The 22,814-nt window shown below is 50.0% G+C and overlaps 8 protein-coding genes across 8 annotated transcripts; 5 read left to right on the forward strand and 3 right to left on the reverse strand.

Moving 5' to 3' along the window:
- Positions 1-271: 271 nt before the first annotated feature.
- Positions 272-1,185, reverse strand: M436DRAFT_86502 (uncharacterized protein; the record flags this gene model as incomplete). The annotated part of the gene is made up of 2 exons (XM_013567112.1): positions 272-735; positions 795-1,185. 2 exons carry the CDS (start codon positions 1,183-1,185, stop codon positions 272-274), a joined length of 855 nt encoding a protein of 284 aa, XP_013422566.1.
- Positions 1,186-1,794: 609 nt separating this feature from the next.
- On the forward strand, positions 1,795-2,670 carry M436DRAFT_27836 (uncharacterized protein; the record flags this gene model as incomplete). The annotated part of the gene is made up of 1 exon (XM_013567054.1): positions 1,795-2,670. A coding segment is annotated over one exon (876 nt), but the record flags the coding sequence as incomplete, so codon positions are not given.
- A 142-nt stretch (positions 2,671-2,812) lies between these two features.
- M436DRAFT_68245 (prolyl 4-hydroxylase) lies at positions 2,813-4,267 on the reverse strand (the record flags this gene model as incomplete). Its single annotated transcript, XM_013567086.1, has 1 exon — positions 2,813-4,267. One exon carries the CDS (start codon positions 4,265-4,267, stop codon positions 2,813-2,815), a length of 1,455 nt encoding a protein of 484 aa, XP_013422540.1.
- A 1,488-nt stretch (positions 4,268-5,755) lies between these two features.
- M436DRAFT_77002 (uncharacterized protein) lies at positions 5,756-8,866 on the forward strand (the record flags this gene model as incomplete). Its single annotated transcript, XM_013567113.1, has 5 exons — positions 5,756-6,054; positions 6,091-6,960; positions 6,994-7,360; positions 7,400-8,444; positions 8,844-8,866. The coding sequence occupies 5 exons, from the start codon at positions 5,756-5,758 to the stop codon at positions 8,864-8,866; spliced, it is 2,604 nt and encodes an 867-aa protein (XP_013422567.1).
- A 585-nt stretch (positions 8,867-9,451) lies between these two features.
- On the forward strand, positions 9,452-11,257 carry M436DRAFT_58584 (X-Pro dipeptidyl-peptidase C-terminal non-catalytic domain-containing protein; the record flags this gene model as incomplete). Its single annotated transcript, XM_013567059.1, has 1 exon — positions 9,452-11,257. One exon carries the CDS (start codon positions 9,452-9,454, stop codon positions 11,255-11,257), a length of 1,806 nt encoding a protein of 601 aa, XP_013422513.1.
- A 1,256-nt stretch (positions 11,258-12,513) lies between these two features.
- Positions 12,514-13,851, forward strand: M436DRAFT_86507 (LIP-domain-containing protein; the record flags this gene model as incomplete). The annotated part of the gene is made up of 1 exon (XM_013567114.1): positions 12,514-13,851. The coding sequence occupies one exon, from the start codon at positions 12,514-12,516 to the stop codon at positions 13,849-13,851; it is 1,338 nt and encodes a 445-aa protein (XP_013422568.1).
- A 436-nt stretch (positions 13,852-14,287) lies between these two features.
- Positions 14,288-15,665, reverse strand: M436DRAFT_86508 (uncharacterized protein; the record flags this gene model as incomplete). Its single annotated transcript, XM_013567115.1, has 2 exons — positions 14,288-14,772; positions 14,843-15,665. The coding sequence occupies 2 exons, from the start codon at positions 15,663-15,665 to the stop codon at positions 14,288-14,290; spliced, it is 1,308 nt and encodes a 435-aa protein (XP_013422569.1).
- A 6,046-nt stretch (positions 15,666-21,711) lies between these two features.
- On the forward strand, positions 21,712-22,161 carry M436DRAFT_86509 (uncharacterized protein; the record flags this gene model as incomplete). The annotated part of the gene is made up of 1 exon (XM_013567116.1): positions 21,712-22,161. The coding sequence occupies one exon, from the start codon at positions 21,712-21,714 to the stop codon at positions 22,159-22,161; it is 450 nt and encodes a 149-aa protein (XP_013422570.1).
- Positions 22,162-22,814: the final 653 nt, after the last annotated feature.

Raw genomic sequence — 22,814 nt, forward strand, 5'->3', positions numbered from 1 at the left:
CCAGCACTTGCCGATTTGGCTCAAGTCGTGATCCTCGACCCGACCAGTCCGACATCAAAGCAGAACCCGGATTAGATGAAGCGTAGAGCCGTCTTCCTGGTGCTCGTAGCGGCATGGTAATCCGCATCAGAAGATGACATAGATGAGTCATGTTTCACAGTCGTCCGCGACTCACTTCGCAGACCCAGCCATTATGAAGTCACATGGATCATGTTGGAAGAAGTATCCGTAAAGGCTCGCATCTGTTATGCAACCAATCTACGCAGATGATCTAATGCTTCAGCAAAGAAGCAGTAGAAACTGTCGAGTTCGATCCTCCAGTACTGCCACTACCACTGCTGCTACCGTTCTTCTTCTGTACAACGGCCTGCACAACTTGACCAGCTGTATTAAACACAATATCCACCAGCGCATTCAACGGCGAGTACGAATATGTTTTTTGTGTCAAGCCCTGACCAACACTCTTGCTGCTTCCAGTCTGCGTCATGTTCTTTGTGAAATCGCCAACGATAGAGCTCACACCTCCGACTTCTTGTACAATGTTTCCGAGATTGTCGACGACAAAGTTGAGAGTTTTGCCGCCTTGTGTGATGGAGCCGAGGAGGCCGTCGACGGCACCGACGACGTCTGAGATGGCATTGCCGACGAGGGATGTTGCGTTGCCAATCGTGGAAATAAGGAGGGGGTTGAGGTCTAGAGAGTCGAAGACGCGGCCGACGATATCGACGAGGTGACCTTTTGATAGAATGTCAGCAAGATGAAAGACTAGCAATGTAGAAGGTAAGAATACTCACCAAGTCGAATGACCAACTCAACCTCTGCATCTACTTCCGAGATTGTAATGTTGACCTTCTCAACCGCAACTTGCACACCAGCATTCAATTGCACGAGGTTCGCGACTTTGGCATTCAAGTTCAAATCCGCACTCAGCTTCTCGACAGTCAACTCGATGCGGCCGACGTGCAGCTCGGGAACATTGAGGTAGACATCCGGGGCTGCACCAGAGGTTGCTGCACTGGCGCGAGAAGTTGATGTACGGGAAGCACTGCTTGTGGTGTTGCCGGTAGAGGAGAGAGTGCGTGGAGCTGTCAAGGTGGTGGGAGACGAAGCTGCTGTCTGCGCCGAGACTGAGAAGATGGCAATGGCGAAGAAGAGGAAAAGTCTGGGTATCGTGTTGGAAATCATGTTGCTTACGATATGGACACTCGAAGTTGAGACAGAAGGTCGAAAGAACAATGCGACAAAAGAGGAGGGAAGTCTAGATACCTTACTGTACCGTGTCAATGATTGAGCAACATCTCCACTACCAACTTTTTTGGAAGCGACATCAAGGTACTTGGGCCGTGTGACGGGTCGCAGCCTTACAAGCTCATCTCGGTTGACATGAGTGTCGGCCGAGATTTGGCTGTCAAACATGGGTTCCTGCTTTCCCGCGTGAGATGACGCATCTGCAAGCCAATGATATCTCAGATGGCTTGCGTGGTGAAACGACCATCTCTCCACAGAGTTCGCCCACTGTCTGATCTGACTGTATACCAAGGATTTGATACTTTAACAATGCTGTCAAGTACAGTGGCGCAATCTTCTGTGCCGCCTGGAGATGACTTTCGATCGGTTGACATGCGATTGAATCGAGGCTGGGATGCAAAAGTTGGCAGATGAGTAGATGTACATCTGCCGCAAGCCGTGACCTTTCGAGCAGAACAACTTCTTCCTTTGCCAGCCTTCACGTCGCATCGCTCATCCTCCTCCATCTCGACTGTGCACAACACGACAATGCTCTCACTCACACGCAACTGGCTCTTGGCCTTCGCCTTGGGCCTGACAGTCTCGGCCGCCTCTTCTTCTGCTTCGTCAGACTCTGGCTACACGGGCTACAATCTCACCATCAATGACTCGGACGACTCGACCATCTACTCGACCGCAAACACGAATTCGAACGTCAGCTACCCGGATCCCGATGTGTTCCTCAATGCCTCAGTATCGGTCAAGGAAATCGACATCGAGGTAGACAACCTGACAGCAAAAGTCAACCTCGACTTGCAAGTATTGGAACTGCTACAGTTCAATGCTGGAGTGGATGTGAGCATCGAGAAGGTGCAATTGCTCATTCAGGACGTCAAGGCTCGAGTGCTGCTCGAGGCAAGATTGGAAAACTTGGTGGCCATGGTTGATGATGTCTTGGGATCATTGGATTTGAACCCCATCATTGCGACACTGGGCCAAGGTGTGGGCGACGTTCTCAACGAGACCAGCGATGCCGTGGGTGGACTTCTCTCCGACGATGGTTCAAGCAGTGGCTCGTTTAGCAAGCGATCATTCGCCATTGACGACAACATCCTCTACTCGGTCAACGACTTTTCTGGAAACTCGCACACCAACCGTATCCTCGCGCAGAACGGCAACATTGTTGAGCAAAATCTTGACAACGATGGTCGTGTCTCAAGCACCAGAGTTGTCGGCTCGTACGCAAAGGACATGACTTTCACTGGCCACCAGGACACGGTGCAGAAGAATGGAAAGGAGGTTGAGAGGAAGCAGTACAAGTACGAGCCAATTCACGGGGTGCAAGCAATCGCGGCCATCTTCACCAGTGCGTCAGGCAAGGTGGTGGGCACACAGATACTGAGCGAGTTGGAGGTTGGAGGGCATGCCACTGTAGAGGCAGACGAGTAGAAGAGGAAAAAGGATGTCTTGGCTTTCCAATGAGTCGTACCTACAAATCTGGTCATATGCCCGAACAAAATTGCAAGTATCGTGTACACGCCCAACGCCATTTCGACCGAAGCGCCGGCGCAAAAAGCAAAGATGATCAACCTGTGGAAGAAACAACGTCGTACTCGACATCAGTGCGGATGATGTACTTGGCGCCCTTTGTGACGCCAGTACCTTCGTGAAGCAGGGCGCCTTGTGCCTCGCCGTGAGGGAAGACGGCGACGCTGCCCATGATGGGCTTGACGGGGTAAGCGTTCATGACGCCCTCACGGACGCTGGGAATGAAGAAGGAGGTTTCACCGCCCTCGAACTCGTCGTTGAGGTAGATGAGGAAGGTGTAGAGCGACGACTGACGGGCGTCGGCGGGCGAAGAGTCGTACTGGTACTTGTCCGTGAGGGGATCGATGCCGGAAGGAGGCCAAGCGCCGTCAATGTGGCAGCGGTACTCCGCACCGGGCACGTAGCGGTACACTCTGAACCGCCGATTGATGCCCCTGACCTTGCGGCCTTGCGACTCTTCGGGGACGTATGGACGCACTCTCTCCCAGAGCTTGTCGTGGAAGGCCTGGTCGGCGATCCAATAGAAGTTGTGTGCCAAAATACTCGTCTCTTGTCCGTCATCCCTGATGGGAGCGTCGGGGATGAACTCGATCGACTCTGCGGCGGCGATGATGCTGGTACACTCGGCGGGAGTGAGGACGTCCTTGATCAAGCGGAGATTGGGCACGACGGGGTGCTTGAAGACGGTTGTCTCGGGGGCGGGGCCAAGCGGGATGGCATTGTCTTGCGAGGCGTAGAGGACGGCGGGGTGGAGGTTAGGCGGCTTGCGGTTGGGGCCTGTTGTCGTCTCGATGATGCGGAAGCGTTGGCGAAGGTCGCTGGGGCAGTCTTTGAAGATGGACTTGTCGTCGACGCTCTGGCGGGTCTGGATGGGCGTCTTGTCTCGGAGGTTCCAGACTTGCTGGAGCGCGATGGGGTCGGCCGAGTCGAAGGCGTCGTTGGTGTTGGTGTCGGTGGGGCCGGTGACTCGTAGGACGGCATCGAGGACACGCAGCAGCTCCTTGTCTTTGTCTGAGCGAGGCACGACGACCTTGCTGACGCCCTGCGGCTGCATCGACAGGCCGCTGACGACGTCCAGATCGCGCACCCAGCGACAGAGGGCACCGAGCTTGGGCGTCTCGCCACGGATGCGCATCTCGGCGAGCAGGATGAGGGCGTCGGTGTATTTTGCGTCTGTCAGGGCGCCCGAGATGCGGGCAGTCAGGTTGGTGCCCTCGGCGGCCGAGTTGACGCCCGTGTTGCACGCCTGTCGAAAGTCGTAGACGGCTGCTCGCAGGTCTTTGCAGGCCTTGGACTTGATCAGGGCGGGGTATTTGGCGAGGGTGCGCAGCGTGTCGACGGTCAATTCCAGCTCGTCGGTCGACGTGACGGCGCTGATGTGCGACACGTTCTCGATTGCGCCGTCATCGCTGTCGTTGGGTGTGGGCAAGCTCGATGGCTTCTGTTGCTTCTGCGGCGCGGCTGCCTGAGTGTTGCGCTTTCTCTTGCCCATTGTGGTTGCGATGTTGGTGTTTGTGAAAGGAAGGTGCGTTTCCATCAACTTTCTTTGCATGTCAATCGCGGAGACGCCACCGTCTCTCAAGCTTTTCCTACCTGTGGAGAAGTCAGTCCAGAACGTTAAGCCAAGAGCTTCCATGAACTGCCACTTCCCTGACGCGAACCTCGACTTGTTCTTGCACAAAATCCGGATTCTGGTCCTGGAGATTGCTTAAGGGGACACTGCGATTCTGCCAGCCTGCGCCTTGAGTTTGGTTAGGAGAATGTGGGTGTTATGAGTTGCCTTGGTGAACTCGACGTGTCAAAGGTAAGTCTCACAGAAAGTGATGAACGAAAGGTAGGATCGTTGCGTTTTCACCTCCCTGCCCAACCAGCATATCAACCATCCCGACTTGAATTCAGAAATATCACATCGGGCTCTTTCGTGCGACTTGTCGATTTTCCAAGCGCTATTCTATACTATAGCTTGTTGATTCTGGCACAAGCAGAATAGACCCGGGTCGCTCTCTCAACTACTCGGCTTTACCGAGGCTTATTCTCGGCCAGCGCTCGATCTTGCATCACTTTCGATGCCAAGATGAACGAGCTCTCAACGGCCGCCTCCTCGTTCCCTTGCTCAAGGGCTTGAATCCTTTCACGATCGCTCCGCCAAAGACACAGAACCCCATGAGAACAAGCATTCGCCATCACAACATGACGCATGCAAATCCTGATTGATCTCCACTTGGCTCTTGAGCCATGTCTTTCGCTGCTACCAAACCAAGCACATGTATGCAGAGCCATCGACCTCAACCCCATGCAGGAGCCCTGAGAAGGATCAAGACTCCGGACATCTTCGGTCGTCCGACAAAATCGCCTTCGACAGGGACACCAGTCGCTTCTGGCCGCAGGACCCGCTGCAGACGCCTCCACATCTCACGTTGATGTTATGCAGGAGGAACATCAAAACACTCCGGACATGCTCGCGAATTGCGCGACCCGCTCTTCAAACCTATCAAGCAATAACAGTCAGATCTCCCACGACATCACCTCTGAATCTCCTTGAACTGCTGTTCAACTGCTCTTCCAACGGCCTCTGTTGGCGCACAGTCTGCTTCCAGCCAATCTTCTCCCTGTTCTGCACCACCGTCGCCCCGAACATGTGCAACCCCGTATGGTTCTGCAATTAGACACGACATAACGAACATCTCGATCTTCGCCGTTCGACTCCCGGACGAGACTGGAAATTGGACAATCGTTGTAGAACCAGCGCAGTTGCACCATGTTGTGAGTCTCCTGTCTTCATGTCCGCTCATCGCCGGTCGTCAACATGACAATATGGGCCATCTGAATGCAGGACCATGTCTTTGGTAAGAGTAAGCAACATATAAATATTCTCTTTCAGCACCTCTCTCTTGTCTTCTCATCCTCATCCACTCACTCATACATTCTTTACCTGCCTCAACAACTGGCACTCGACACTCTTTTGGTTCTAATCTCAATCATGGTCAACTACAGAATGGTCGCTCTCGGAGCTGCCGGTTTGCAATTCATCGGAGGCTCCAATGCTCTGGACATCCCCGGCGTCGGCAATGTTGTGTCTAGCGCTATTGGAGGTGCTGGTTCTGTTGTTCCCACCCTCATCAACACTGTCAACCCCGTTGTATCCAGCGTTCTTTCCGAGGTTGCTGGACTCCCGACCGCGACCGATCTCCCTGCTGCAGTCTCCAGCATAGCATCTGACGTGGGCGCCCTCCCATCCAGCGTCTTGAGCGACGTGCCTCCCGCCGTATCCAGCGTTCTGTCTGTCGTCACCGGCCTCACGAGCGACGCTGGGAGCCTTCCTTCGGAAATTCCCAGTCTCGGCTCGGTCGTCGCAAGCATTACAAGCGACCTTTCCGTCAACCCCACTTCTCTCGTTGGAGGAGTTGCCACTGACCCTGCTGGTGCCGTCGGCTCTGTGGTATCCAGCGTTGTCTCAGTCGTCACAAACCTGCCATCCGATGTCACTGGTGCGCTGCCCACTGGAGTCGTCTCCGGTATTGTTGATACTCTGACTGGCCTGCCCGGCGGTGTTGCAACCGATCTTCCCGGCGAGCTCTCGAGCATCTTGTCTGCTCTTCCCACTTCGATCGTGTCGAGTGTGCTCGGTGGTCTGCCCACCGATCTCCCTACTGGCATCCTAACCGATCTCCCGGTATCCAGTATCCTTGGCGGTGTCACTTCTGGGCTGCCTCTCCCTACCGGCATCCTAACCGATCTCCCGGTATCCAGTATCCTTGGCGGTGTCACTTCTGGGCTGCCTCTCCCTACCGGTATCCTGACCGACTTGCCCACCGGCATCATCTCCAGCATCCTGTCCGATCTGCCCACCGGTGTCGTGTCGAGCATTCTTGGTAGCGTGCCCTCTGTCATCCCTACTGGCATCCTTACCGAATTGCCCACTGGCGTCGTGTCCAGCATTCTGAGCGATCTACCTTCTGGTGTATTGTCCAGCGTCGTCTCTGGCGTCCTTGGTGCAGGCAGCACTACTCGAACTCCGGGCATCCCCTTCTCGACTGTTCCGCTGCCCACTGGTGTTCTGACCGAGCTGCCTTCTGGTGTCATCTCGAGCATCCTCAGCAGCCTCCCCACCGATATCTTTCCCTCGGGAGTCCCCACAGGTGCCAACCCCACCTCGATTCTTACTTCGCTTCCTTCAAGTGTTCTGTCTAGCATTCTTGCCAGCGATATCCCCTCAAGCGTCTTGACCGGTCTGCCCACTCCTACTGCTCTTCCCTCGGGTATCTTGACTGAGCTTCCATCGGGTGTCATCTCCAGCATTCTCAGCGGTCTTCCTACCAGCCTCTTGCCTTCGGGTGCTTCCACTGCCAACCCTACATCGCTTCTGACTTCGCTTCCTTCGAGCGTGCTCTCCAGCATTCTCGCCAGCGATATTCCTTCGAGCGTTCTGAGCGGACTTACCTCTGCAACATCTGCATCCTCAGCTTCTACTGCCAGTTCTGCAAGCTCGGCCTCTGCAACAAGCCCTTCATCGTCTGCTCTCCCAACATCGATCACTGTTGATGGTGTCACTTTCGGTATCCAGTACAACACAACGTACCTCGGCGTCACACTCGACATCAACCTCGGTCTAGCCAAGAGACAGGCTCAGACTTTCGACGGCTGCGTCTCCATCTGCGCCGCAGACGTTACTTGCAAGGCAACCTCGTTCAACGCTGACACCGATGTCTGCACATTCTACCGTTGTGTTGACCTCGCCTCAGAGCGTGCTGCTCCCGGTACCACCTTTGCCCTGTTCGAGTCCAGTGTCGTTGACTCGAGATCGGGCGTCGCATGTGGCGCTGGTGTCTCTGTCTCGTCTGCCGTACCTGCCTCTACTGGAAATGCTATCGGCGCATCAGGCGCAGCTTCGACCAACGCTGGAGGTGCTGCCGTTACTGGTGGACAGCTGAGCACCTCTGTATTCACCGTTATTGCCTGTCCTTCGACAGTCACGAACTGCCCTGCTTCTGAGAAGACCACCTACCTCAGCACCGCTACTTTCGGCCCTGGACAAGGCCTTGTTACCGCCACTCTTTACAGCACCTCTGTCCAGACAATTTACTCTTGCGCTCCCACCGTGACGGATTGCCCGCTGAGAGGGAAGCCAACAACCACTGATGTCATTGTCGCCTACACCACTGTCTGCCCTGCTGCTCAGGCTTCCGCTCTCGTCAGCATGGGTGGAAGTGGCTACAACTCCAACACTGGCTCTGGTTCCAACACCAATGTCGTCGTTATTGGCCAGAACGGAAACACCGGCAACTCTGGCTCAAACGGATCATCCGGCTCCAACCTTCCTGTCGTCTCGGTCATCGTCTACACCAGCGGCGGCACTGTTTACACCACTACCACCAGCTGCCCCACTGTCAGCACCCTTGCACCCACTGTCAACGCTCCTGGCTCCAACGCTCCTGGCTCCAACGCTCCTGGGTCCAATGTTCCTGGATCGAGTGCCCGCGGCTCATACGCTCCCGGAGTTTCGACCAAGGGTGTTGCCCAAACCACTACTCCCGGCACAAACGCCTACGTCGCAGTCTCTTGCAGCAACGGTGTTTGCCAGAGCTCGACCAAGACTGCTTCGTCCGCTTCGGGTACCAGCTCCTCCACCATGGCTGTCTTCACCGGCGCCGCTGCCATCGCAAAGCCTGGTATGGTTATTGGAGCTGTTGGTGCTCTGTTTGGTGCTCTTTTCATGTAAAGAGCGATTTCCTTGAATTGATGATGATGGAGACAGATTGTGCTATGATGGATGCTATGTCACGCGATGGAAATGGATAGTTCGAGTTAGGATGGGATCGGTCAAACGGTGTTTTTGACTGTTAATGGTAGGTCAGTTTCGTACTTCTGGGGGGTTGGCCATGATTCTGAGATTTGTATTCCTTGCTGTTCTTTATGTTACATAATTTGTCAATTTCATTCCTCGGTCTGACAAGCATCCTATCTCACGTTCAACGTATTGAATCACCAGGACGACTGCCTCTTCCTAGAGGAACCCGCAGAGAACAAAGTCGCTGGGCTCTCACTGCCTTGAGAGCTTTTACATTCAGTTTCTGACGGCGACACGATCTGAGGGAATATCTCCTGGTATGACCTGGAACACGCGAAGAATCATTAGATCTTGTTTTCTCGGTCAAGCAGAGTCGGCCTGAGGTGACAGATGTCCGAGGCCTCGTGACACAAGGCGTTTCCGGTGTTAATCTGGGGTTTACCCGAGAGTCAGAAGGAATCTCATTGTTCGAACCCTAATCATTCGTGAACGACAGGTGTCCTTCCAGCGATGCGACACAGCAGGGATACTCTTCTGATTATCCTGCAGCGACTCAGGATTCTTCCAGGATCATTCGTCAAGATGTGACGGTGCTATGGTAACATTAGAGGAAGCGAGGACTACTTTTTGCGCGGCCTCGGGCAGCGGCCGGAGTACTCTGACCCCACAGTGATTAGCGGCCGAACGTCGCTGGGGCCGAGCATGGCCGAGTTCTCAGGGTCCCCCACCTGCCCGAGCATCTTCTCTGCAGCTCTTGGCTCGCTCGGAACAGGTGGACGTCCCGAGCACAATACTTTATCTCGAGCGTGTGCACGATTTGCTGTCTGCCATCACCAGCGCTTCCGTTCTCCTACACACGCATATCCTCTACCCTCCGACAGATCAACAATGGGTGTAGACTGGCAGGGCGCCAATCCGGTGCCAATCTCCTTCAAGCCAATCAGCGAGCCTTCCATCGGCCACAATAGTTACGAGGGCTTCCACCCAGGTCGTCAGGACTTACTCAAGAAAGGACACTGCAAGAAGCAGTGGGATGACCAGGATGGCAAGAAGCTAGAGTCAGACATCATCCGCGACAACGATGTGGAGATCCCCATGCGAGACGGCGTCAAGCTCTATGCCGACATCTATCGCCCTGCCGATGCAAAGGGCAGGATTCCATGCATCGTGGCTTATGGTCCGTATGGCAAGAAGTACAACATGGCCGGTATCGCCGTCCACCTGCCTTGGAAGCTCGGTCTCAGGCCAGACGACACTTCCGGATACGAGACTTTCGAAAGCGTGGATCCCAAGGATTTCTGCGCGTGGGGATACGCCGTCGCCAATGTCGATTCTCGAGGAACCGGTCACTCGGAAGGTTACATCTGTATCATGGGCGAGCAAGAGGCACAGGACGGATACGACGTGGTGGAATTCCTCGGCCATCAGGACTGGTGCAACGGCAATGTTGGCATGGCCGGCAATTCCCATTTGGCCATCACACAATACTTTATCGCAGCCAAGAACCCGCCATGTTTGAAGGCCATTGCGCCATGGGAAGGATGCTCGGATCTCGGCCGTGAGCAGTTCACCAGAGGCGGAATCTTCTCCATCTCCAACAACAACTTCATCACCAAATTCACTGTACGAGGACCGAACGGGTACGAAGATTTCGAGGAAATGTACTCGCGCTACCCTCTATCATCAGCATACTGGGAAGACAAGCGTGCAGCCCTAGAGAAGATCAAGTGCGCAGCTTTCATCACCGGTACCGATTTCGCCGCAATGCACACCATGGGCTCCATCCGAGCCTACATGCAGATTGATACCGAAAACAAATGGATCAAGTGGAATGCAACGCAGGAGTGGTTCGATCTCTGGGCCGTGGAAGAGTCTCGACTCGAGCTACGCAAGTTCTTCGACCGCTACCTCAAAGAGGAGAAGAACGATTGGGAGCAAACTCCGAAGGTCAGATGGTCGGTCCTGCAGTATGGCGACAAACCTCCGGTCGAGAACATCGAGCTACCCGACTTCCCTCATCCCCAGACGAAATTCACTACCTACTACCTCGGCGACAAGACCCTCTCAACTTCCTCGGTCAGCACTGAGTCTACGCACTCGTACAACTCGGAGGGAAGCGAGCGTATCAAGTTCCAAACTACATTTGACAAGAACACCACACTTCTTGGTCCTCCCAAGATTTACCTCAACATGTCCTGCAATGATCACGACGACATGAATGTATACGTCCAGCTGCGCAAGCTAGACAAGAACGGACACCCACTGGTCCACGTCCAGATTCCAAAAGAACGATGGCAGATCGAGAGCACCTACGATCTCTCTGAAGGACAGACCAACAACGGTGCACTGTATTTCAAGGGCAACGTCGGCATGCTGCGAGCTTCGCATCGCAAGATCGATCGCACCAAGACACTTCACGATCACATACCTTTCCACCCGCATGATGAAGAACAAAAGATCCCCAAGGGTGAAGTCGTTGAGTTGGAGATTGGAATTTGGTCAGGTGCCACACATTTCGAGGCTGGGGAGACACTTTCGGTGGAGATCTTCGGTTACATCTCGCTTAACCCGGAACTCGAAAAGTTCAACAGACCGAGACCGACTGAGCAGTTGAACCATGGACAACACCACGTTCATGTTGGCGGCAGATACGAGAGCAGGATAGTCCTGCCAATCGTTGACTTGGGACTGTAGATACAATCGCGCATATAGATAATGAGAAACTTCTACACTTACTAAGCGTTGCACGTCGCTCATCTCGCCTTGCTTCGCATCTATATAGACTCTTTTTCCATCTAATGAATAGCGTGGTGTAGCGATCGACCTTTACGATATGTGCGCATAGCTAGCGCCTCTTCTTACTACTTCGTTCATTAGTTGTTATCGTCGTCGTCGCTACTACGCAAAACCCTAAAACTCTAAAGAATCTATTTATCAAAGTAGATAAAGAATATAAGAGATTAAGGGAGTAGGATCTATCAAATTTTTGTCTTCCCCTCAAAGATCACTACCGCATAAGCTGTGTAGTCTATACCAACTGCAATGAGGTCGTTAGACAAGGCAATTGTGTTTAAAGACAGTGACGTATAGGACGCTAGTGGAACTGTAGTAGCAACATGTTTAACTTGTAAACTGACAAGCATCATGATGAATACGTTGACGTGACGAGCACAAGTCATTCCTCTAGTCTGGAGCTGCTAATCATCTGCTGGGACTGCAACTCCGAACCATTACCTCGTAGAACGAACGTATGCCTAATGCATGAATCTTGCGGATATGGGAAACATTGTTGAGAACTTTGGCAGAGGATCAACTGGTGTCGCTTTTAGGGTTGTTCTTGGTTTGTCTGTCCAGATTGTGAAACCCGGACTCGCACCGGTTGCGAGGGCTGTGCGATCCAGGACACTCTGTTTTAACCATAATTCTTCACGGACAGACGGCAAGGGCAAGGCAATCCCGAATGCGAAACCGCAAAGTAAAGTTCTGACAACACCTCGGCGTGGGGGACCCCAGGACTTCAGGAAACCATATGTCTTGAACTCCGCACGAGCTATATTCGAACTCCGAAAACTGGACAAGATCTGCGCTCTGATCACCTCGCAGAGGAGCTGGGATGACGAGTCAAGCCCCAACGGTCCTCGGTGCAAATCGTGTTCACCAATGCGCCCTCAAGCCACTCGACAAACCCATCTGCGAATAAAAGCTTGTCTTCGATAGAGTATTCGCAGTGTCCGCACGTAAGCGCCACTGATCTAGGCCAAGTCACTAGAATGCCAGTTTCAAAGCGTGTATACCAGAACAAGCTTCCGAACAGTCTTGTTCGCACGTAAGCCCCTCCTCGTTCATTCACGTCGTCTTTCTTATCCTTAGATAAATAGGCCAGCTGGTTCCTCAATTCGAGACTTCATCCAACCATCTCATAACATCATCCTCATACATCCTGATTCACCATGAAGTTTACATTGTTGAACCTTCTCGCCTGCTCTCAAGTTGTCTTGGGGAGTATTCACCGTCGTGTTGCCCCACTCCCCCCTGCTCAGGATCCGTTCTATCGAGCACCAGCAGGTTACGAATCCGCAAAGCCAGGAACCATTCTGGCCTCCAGGCCCGCACCCGCCAAACTTGAGGCACTCAGTCTCTTTCCCTTGAACATCGAGTCCGTCACTCAGCTCCTGTACCGCACGACGAACGCTTTCGGAGAACCAGAGGTCACTGTCAGTACTGTCATCGTACCAGAGAACGCGAGCTACGACAAAGTCGTTTCATACCAGGTTGCCGAGGATAGCGGAGGCCAGATCAACTGTGCTCCCTCGTACACCCTCCAGACTGGCTCCCAGGCCTTGTACGCCGGCACTGGAGACGTCGAGATGCTCCTCATCTTAGGTGCCCTGAACGAGGGATGGATCGTGAGTACCCCAGACTGGGAAGGCCCTAACTCGACTTTCATCGAAGGATTCCAGGCCGGACAGGCTACTCTCGACTCTGTTCGCGCAGTACTTTCATCGGGCAATATCACAGGTGTCGAAAGTGATGCAAAGGTTCAGATGTGGGGCTACAGCGGCGGCGCTCTGGCGTCTGAATGGGCCATGGAGCTGCAGGAGTCTTATGCCCCAGAGCTCAAGTTTGTTGGAGCTGCTATTGGCGGAGTGACTCCGAACGTGCCCAATGTGTACAATTCCATCAATCACGGACCCTTTGCAGGCCTCGCCGCCGCAGGACTGCTATCCATGGCAATTGCATTCCCGGAGTTTGAGACAGCTCTGACAAACCAGCTGATCCCGGCAACCAAGGCTCAGTTCTATCAGGCGGAGACAAACTGTTTCTATGGAGACGTTGTCTTGTTTGCTGGACAGAATATATCGTCGTATTTCTACGATGGCGACAACATCATCACCGAGCCGACCATTGCCAGGTACTTCCGCTCGAACGCCCAGATGGGTCTCCACGGTGTCCCTCAAATGCCACTGTTCGTGTATAAAGCTGTTGCCGATGAGATCTCTCCAATTGCCGACACAGATGCGTTGGTCGAACAGTTCTGCAACGATGGAGTATCCATTACCTACGTCAGAGACTACGCAGGCGAGCATTTCCAACAAGCCGCTACCAGCTTCCCGGACGTCATCAACTTCCTTCGTGCGAGATTCGCTGGTGTTTCGATCAGCGGTTGCTCCATCCGAAACGAGTTCTTGGATGTTCTAGATCCTGGTGCTCTCCCTTATCTTGGTAGCACTATTGTCAAGGAACTGGCCAACATTGCGGGTGTCCCTGTTGGTCCCAGTCACTTCTAGTTCCATCAAGATGACTGGACTGACTGTGAGTGGGGATGCTCATGGTATCTTTGACCTGCACAGGTCAGGCTAATGCTTGGTGGGTGTCGTCTGGTGTTGAGATGTACGCAAGGCTGATTGTGTCTGGCGTCTGTTATAGTTTGCCAAGTGGTGGATGTCACTAGCAGAGGTATATACGAATATCAACGTGCAATTTTCTCTGCAAAGCTTTAGACTTTGTGCAAGATAGATCTTTGACCGGTGAGCAGTGTCCGGTATCTGAGAATCCCCCGGGATACGAAGGTGTATGATTGAGTGGGTGGAATGTTGACATCGGAGAACATCAGGCCATCGAAGCGCATCATGGTAGGAAGGGGTCTATACTATTGCCATTACTACTCAACTGTCGATGCGCATTCCGGCAGGTAGCATTAATTGCGGAATCATGATCGGGTGTTTAGTATTCCCACCCAGCTAGCGATTCACCAAGCGTTGCTGCATGCTCCTCTATCACTTTACGGAGGCCTTCTTCTCCCTTCTTCGCAGTCACCATGCCAACCCATCTTGCCATGCCAAAATGCGAAGGACAAACTTCTGAAATGAAGCCATACAGCTTCGCAATCTTCTCCCCACCTACGACACTGCTTGGCCGTATCACTCCTGCACGTTCTAGCTCTTCCTCGAACATCTTCATCACCGGCCACTGCGGTGCATCGTCATCGCGATATTCTGCTTTAGCTACGCGAGTTGAAGGTGGAAGCGGCGAGGGAAAGCCGTGGAACAGCGCCGAAGCGATCTCGGGATCAGATGTGAGGGCGTAGTAGGATAGGGAGAAGGAAGAAAAGAAAAATTCGTGAAGAGGGTGACCGGTGTGGCTGCAGTCGTAGTCGACTAGACCAAGCACCCGATAGGTGTCGGGATCAAACAAGAAGTTTGCTATCACTGTTTCGATGAGAATGCGTCTGTGGTTAGCCTTGTGTAACCTCAGTGGTATGCAAGAAGCGATTCATACCCATGTCGCCAATGATCAAATTCGGCATTGGGTTCTCGGCCAGGGTCTCCGAGAGAAGCGTTTCCAGACCTGTTTGCGCGAATGCATCGAGACGCTCTCGAAGACCATGCTCCCGCCATCCATTTGCAACCGTTCTGTCTGCTTCTTCTAGCTGTGCTTGCAACATCCCGCGATAGAAGCTTCTGATGTCCGAGTAGGGATTAGTATACGGCTCAATCACAAACGGTCCACTGATGATACTGTCGTCATTGGCTTTGTCAAATGCAAGGCCACCAAAGCCAGCAGTGCCAGCTGGTAGCTCAAAATCCTGCACTGACTTTAGCACCTCAGCTACCTGACGCAGTACTAGGCGTTGAATGTCAGGAGGCAGAGTACTATGGAATTCTGGTTCAATGTTGGCGCCAGGCATAAATTCTTCCATGATCCAGCCATTTCCTGACGGTCCGTCTGTCTTGCTCCAAGCGTATACCCTCGGGACGATAGAGGCATATCTATCAGCAAGCGCTTGGCGCATAAGCAGCATCGTTGCGACCGTGTTCTCGATCTTGACGGCGTGATTGAACATGCCCTCGATATTGCCGATCCTGAACACAGCCTGGGTCGTTCCGTACGGAATGGCACTGGTGCCTGGACGGGTGGAAATTGCTACATCATGGAGAAGAGGCAGCTCGAAGGTTATGATGTGGATGTAGTTGTTGTTGCAGCGGGGAAGTGTGTCGATGTGCTTGATTCGCACGCACTGGATTTCTTTCACGAAGAGATGCTCAATGAAGTCGCGATGGCCTGCCTTGATAGCGGTCACCCGGGGCTCTGCAGTCGTCATGGTAAGGGCAGGGTGGAGAAGGGTAAGACAGCAGGTATGATGACCAGAAATTTTTTGTCAGGTAAGTCAGGTTTTTTGAACATCGTCTGGTCCTCATGTTCGGGTCAATCGAGCAGGATACGTGCGTAACGACCGAAGGCCGCGCGGCTGCTTCTGCTAAGCACCATTCAACGCGCGGGATGCTCATTTCATATTGAGGCCGTATCGGTATTCATCAGCATTGCGACATATTACGGCGTCAAATATAGCCGTTGGGACCTCTCATTAGGGAAATTCTAGCCGAACCATCTTCCGTCAGACAGCGGATGAGAGTATCGTTTACCATAGCCTGCCTGCTATCAAGGGAACGCAGGAGATAGTGACGCAGCTACAGTCTTTTGAATGGTTGTGCCAAGACCCTGCTGCTCCTTTTCGCAGCTTCATCACCTATACATCCTACTCGCTATTTTTAAACTTTATACGACATGGTGTAGAGACAAGAGCTTCTCGCCTCTGGTTATTTGCCACCTCTATAAGAACACATCAGTAGGACTGATGCGCGCTTACCCTCTCGTATCTGACCGTTGATGTGGCAGAACGTGTTCCCAGGGTAAAGTATTTTGTGGGGGCTTCCGTGGCTTTATTCTCGGTTTCAAAATTCATTAGAATTTGCCACCCCCAACTTCGAACTCGATGCTTAGAGCAGCTAATGACTCGCGCTATTACAACTATACACCACTTACTACGGTTAATCTACACTGTTTACACGTCGATATGGATTAATATACTACCTTAAATGCGCTACTAGTAGTAGTAGCTAGTTTTAACGCTCGGCGCACGCGCTTATAGAGTAGAACTCGCGAATCGAGCCTCTTAGGGCTACCATCCTCGCTAGCTTAACCACTAAGCTATATAGGCTCGAGACGTCGTATACACTTCGAAGACACTTAAGAGGAGGCTCTTAATGCTTCTACATCTATAACACCTCGATCTACGCGTAGTAAGGCGCTAGCTCGCTTTATAGACGAATAGACGCTCCCTTAAGCTAGCTTGCGCCAGGTTATAGTAAAGCGCTAACTAACTAAATAACGACTATAACCACCTTCTAATAAGGCATCCGCCGCTCGGAAGCCTCTTTCTAACGTAATAAACACGTTAGGAAAAAAACGCATGTTAAATACCTTAAGGAAGACTAAGATATAGGCCCTTACGCCTTAGGTTTAACCCGCGAAGCCTTCTACTAGCTTAGCGCTAATAAGCCGTCGTTTAACCACAACTACTAATAAAGTCACTAAAGTAAGTAAGGTCACTTAGAAGGCTATATAGACCCTCTACGCACGTAAAGTATTATTAAATTTAGCTCCTACTACTACCACTTCGCCTATCGTCGCTATCGTACCGTTTAAGCTATTATACGACACTCGCTAGAACTACGAGAAGCTATCTAACGCTAATACTACCCTTACTAGTAGTAATAAGCCATGGTTAGAAGTTTTTTAAGAGCTAAATAATACCGCTATCCCTATATTAGAGGGTCGTTAGATAGCCATCTTCTATATATGGAAGGTTAGAGCTATTATAGCTTTAACTAGTGCTCGCGGTATCCGTTAGACTAAAGTCGTTACTCTACTAAGAGAGGAAGAGGGCGCTAAGCGCTAGAAGAAGGCTATAGATCTCGTCCGCTTTAATAGCTAGAGCGGCATAAAGGAACTCTCTATTACTATTAAGTTAATATAGACTCCTAATAGCTTAGAGCTAGTAGCTAAACTACCGCTAGCGTATAAAGCCTTAACGCCTTAGTCTTAACCTTAGCAATCTAGTTAAAACCGTTATCGCCGCTTAGAGCGCTTAGAAGCTACTACTAATCGGTATATAGATGACTAAGCGCTGTTTTAGAGTAGTATTTAAGACTACTAGAATTATAAGGACCCTCTACGCTATCCTATTAAAGCGCGCTATAGCCTTACTTACTTTATTAGCTATAGCTACCACTATAAGGTGATCTTCTACGTAGCTTAGCACTAGTAAGAAGTAGTTCGATATAGCGAGGGCACTCTAGAGACGCCCTCTCGTTATATATAAGAGCTAATTATACGTAGCTATAAGAAGTATAAGCAAGAGCTTACTAAGCGAGCCTCTCGAGCTACTATATTAAAGCCTTAGTCCTCCCCTTTAAACTAGTTAACTATTAACTACTTCTATGTTAGCTAAACTTAGCCTTAAGAGCTACTAGCTACGTAGCTAGCTACTTAGCTAACTATTTAGCTAGCTACGGCTACTACTACTCCTTAGCAGCTATCGCTAGTGCTACCTAAGCTTAATACTACTACTAGCTAGAAGAGCTTTTAGGACCATATAAAGCTAGCTTATTCTAACTAGTTAATTTAGCTTAATAGAGCTCGTATAGCTCTTAAAACTAACTATTAGGATCTCTAGCTACTATTTAATAGCAACGAGAGGTAGCTAGCTCGAGTAGTCGAGTAAGGTGGCTTATATATAGTAATCCTTAAGGAGTTAACTAAGTTTATTAACTAATATAAGTAATAACGACGAACTAGTGCCCCCTCTATTACCTTAATACCCTTAGATTTAGTAAGCTTGCTATATAGCGCATTTAGCGCTAGTAATTAGATAGTAGGCACTTAGCTTCTAACGAACAGATTACTTATACTAACATTATCTATAGCCTATGTACACGCCTTCTCAAGGTGCTTAATCTATGCCGCTTTATAAGCTTCCGCCTTATTAAATTCGTTAACTCGCGGCGCTAGATCTCTATGCTTACGTAGCTAGTGCTTTAAGAGGTAGAAGGTCTATTCTATAGGGTTTAGATGTAGTGAATAAGGCGGTAGATATAGTAGTTATACGCTAAACTAGCTATAGAGCTCTATAATCTATTAACGTTAGTACGTATTTAGTAAGTACTATAGGTAATTACCTTATCTAAGTGGTACGTTAAGTAGTTATCTATAATAATTATCGACCTCCTTCCTAGATACGGCTTGCTCTAAGGTAATACTACTATCTCTAGCTAGTGCTCGTATATAGCTTACGTTACTACTCCCTTAACGATAAGGGTAGCCCTAGGGAGGTATCTATAGATATCTAGAGCTAGTAATATAGAGCATTAAACCTTTAATAATAGCTCTAATCTTATATATATAGGTAGGCCAATTACTAACTATAAGCGCCGTCGAAACATTACCTTCTCGGAGGCTATAGATTTATTAAGGTATAGTAACATCTCTAAGGCTTTAATGTTAGCTTTATAGCTTCGAGCTATAAGCTAAGTAAGCGTCTCCTTATATACGCCTTATTTAATAGTAGAGCGACGACTAGTAATACAAGTATTAACCTTACTTAATAGCCTCTCTTCCTTAAGTATGCGGCATATTATCGATTTTAATACTTCTATATCGAATTCGTACCATAATTTAAAGGCTAGTTCCTCCTACTAGAGGTCGTTCCTATACGTAAGCAGTTCTATAGCATACTAGCGTACTGTTAGTGTTAACTTACGTCGACGGCCTTACTACTTAATAGTAGTAGAAGGCTTCTATACGTGGCTAGCGGCTTTAAAGTTACGCTACATCTAGTAGAGCGTACTCTAAGCAGCATAAGGAACTACTTTAAGTACTATATTAACGTCGTAGTCGTTACGGAATATAGCCTTAACTAGTGTTTTATCGTGGTCGCTAAGAGGCATTAAGCTAAGCTAGTTTACTACTATACTACGCATTAGCAAGGGCTCTAGGAGGCTTTAAAACTAGTGTATATTAATAGAATAACGACGTATAGCTATTACTATAGCTATTAGAGCTTATAGAGCTGTATATAGCTATATAATTGATGAATTAGCAGGTAATTAGCTGCTCTAAGCATCGAGTTCGAAGTTGGGGGTGGCAAATTCTAATGAATATTGAAACCGAGAATACCGAGCTTCCTGATTTGACTAGGACTACGAACTTGATTATGTACCCCGAGATTCCAAGTAATGGCAACCTTCAAAAGATGATCCTCGTCGAGATAAGCAAATTTCAAGCATGGTCTTTGCACACAAAGATTATATGTTAAGCATCCTGACCTCCGGAACACTCCTTACATCAATTCCATGCCTCTTGCATTTATCACAAACAAACCATCCAGAGTCACATCAGAACAGGACCTACAGCATGAGTACGATCCGGCGAGGTACTACAGGCTGTTGGAGAAGCGGAGTCTATGCCGCATATTAAAGCCGCAGCTGGAACCCGTGGTTTGGCAGACGTACAAGTAACGTCGACAAAAGATTCGAAAAGGCGCTTGCGCGGGCACGCCCCGGAAGCAAGGAAACGGTCACAATGCAACCGTTGCAAGGCGCAAGCAGATCGAGTGGTACGTGATGATGCTAGTTTTGAGGTTCCTGGACCGTGCGTGACTAGATAGTTCTGGCCATTGCTGGCACGCCCCAAAGAACTTCGCTCCAGACTTCGCGTGATCCTTCGTGCATATGGAGAAGCCCCCGGATTAATGCCGAGCGGTTCGCGCTAGGATTTGTCAGAAGGCTAGAAACCATGAATTGGAAGTCGTTGTCTGAAAACTTCTTGGAGACACATCAACCTGGGCCTCCCGGCTTTTCTTTCCCGCCGGATCCTTTCACGGGCAAGAAAGCCCTCATCTCTTGCCATGTCTATCGGAATCATATCGAGGTTGATGTGCCAAAGCGTGCCTTCTCGAGCGCAAGCGGTATGGTTACGAGGACCGGGTATACTCACGCCGTTGCAGTTGCAGTATTAAAGAAACGATGTGTAAGGTGATGAATTGTGGGTAGCCTTTGGCAAGCCCATGTCTTCGAACATCGAGCCTGGTACACCACCCATGGGATTGTTTTTCACGTCATCAAGGGCCTCTCTGAGGGTTTTCACAGTCCTCAGCGATATCGAGTCTGTCGATGTGAGAGACAGTTCGCTGTTCCTTGCTATCCATCGGAGACAATTGATCGAGTGGTTGGTGTTATGGAATCCAGGTAAAAGATGGCGATGATGGGAGTCCAAGCGTAAGGGATGTGCCTGGTTATATAATGAGATCGGTGACATAGAGTTTGCAGAGAAGTGGGTGAAAGTACGAGGATACATGGGGAAACTGGAGTTCTAGCCGACAGTGCGGCTTCTAGACCGATCGAGTGTATACGCTGTCTCATGTCTTGAATGATCTGCTCCATGATGACAGACTGCTTTACGACTAAAAGCTGTAATGTAGCCGTTAGACGATCTCAAAGTCATTCAGTGATCGCAGATCTGGGTCCTGGACATTTTGAGATTATCCGGTCCTTGCAAAGGCTTCGATTCAAACCTCAGTCCGCGGATAGAAGAGTCACTATACAACTGAAGCTTTATACTGATTGATGCTGTGTTGCAAAGACATGAAATTTGATAACCAAGAGCGGGAATCAGACACACCACTAGTCTGGAGAAGACTTCTCTAGTTGCTCAACATGCTCTACTAACATACACAGTGGACGCCTGATTCTTTGCATTTCGTGCGACATGGTGCGTCGGAACAAGCGCAACGTTCACATTATAGATGTCTGGAAGGCTTGAAAAGCGTTGATAAGATATGGGTTGTCAGGCCCGCACATTAGCCGCGAATCCGAGCTCCCTAGACCGGAACCTTAGTTTCAGATATCTCCATATGTTTCCCCTTCCCGCCACCGGTGATACGGTACACAAGCGTCAAACCTTATGTGCTTTTTTATCCCTCTGTCTCTCCATCAGCATCTCCACATGTTTCCTTATATACCTTTTTCTCCCTTTGTTTCTCCATATGGGCCGAATGTCTGGCGATACGGTTACACGAGCAGAAATGCTAACATGCGCAGACCTTAGAGATCTGGCTGAATGTTTGTTTCGGTCCGGAACACCACTTATCCGGATAACGTCATGGGGACTTGGCTCACATAATCGACGCATGCCAGGTAACGGCTTCTGCCATTGCTTTTGTTTACATATATCGGGGACCTGGAGTCAGAACACAGCTCATTCTCCTACTCATCTTAACTTTGTTCATCGTTCATCTCCCAGTTCACACCATGGCAGCTCACACCATCGATTTCCAGACCTGCCTGTCCTGTGTTAAAGCGGGAGAATACTCCATTCCAACGTCGGAAGATCATCTTCCATTCTTCGAAGCAGAAACATTCCACGTCACTTACAACAAATGGTTTGGACAGAGGCTGCTTGACGCGAAGGGTATGGACGCTGCATTTCCTCTAGGCTTCGGATTATCTTATACCAGCTTTTCGATCTCAAAGCTCCTGGTCGGCAAGGTCAGAGATGGACGCATACCCGTCTCGGTCCAAGTGACCAACACAGGGTCTCGCGTTGGCAGACACATTGTACAGGTCTATGGCAAAACTATAGCAGACGACTTCCCGTCACGCGTGCTACTAGGATTTGCACCAGTCGACCTTGCGATTAGGGAAACCAAATCTGTCGATATATCTGCTTCTATTCGTCCATTGATGCGCTGGAGCAACTAACAGTTTATTCTTTCTAACCGAGAGATAGAGATCGAGGCTAGTAATTATTATGGCGACCCCTATAGACTTTCTGCCCATTACAGATTTGACTAGCGATCTGCTTAGACACATATCTAGTTCTAAGTTTGCAGCCCCTATATGCGCTTCTCTTCTAACTACACATCTGCTAGTGTCTTAATCATATGCTACTACGACAATAATTCTAGTGCTATCGAGATATACATCCTTCACCTTAGAAGATCTCGTATGTATGCTTCCTACACTACTAACTTCCGAACCATCGACTATATATTATAGAATCGCTACTATAGCTTCGGTCCTCTCCCTAATTGCCGGGTTCTAATAGCTAAAAATTATCCTTAAGCATAAGACAGCTTTTTAATTAAGATAGTTATCGCTTTTAACTACTTTCTTATTATGGTTAATTATAAGATATTAGTATATATAGTCGTATCTTACTAGTGGACCTTATATATTAGATGTATACTTACTAATTATAAATTAGTTAGGCCGTAAGATTAATGCTATACGGTAAACGCTAAGATTATTAGAAAATTTTTAGGGTTAGGGTTAGGGTTAGGGTTAGGGTTAGGGTTAGGGTTAGGGTTAGGGTTAGGGTTAGGGTTAGGGTTAGGGTTAGGGTTAGGGTTAGG

This window comes from Aureobasidium namibiae, assembly GCF_000721765.1.
Source record: "Aureobasidium namibiae CBS 147.97 unplaced genomic scaffold scaffold_30, whole genome shotgun sequence".
Classification (NCBI taxonomy): Eukaryota; Fungi; Ascomycota; class Dothideomycetes; order Dothideales; family Saccotheciaceae; genus Aureobasidium; species Aureobasidium namibiae.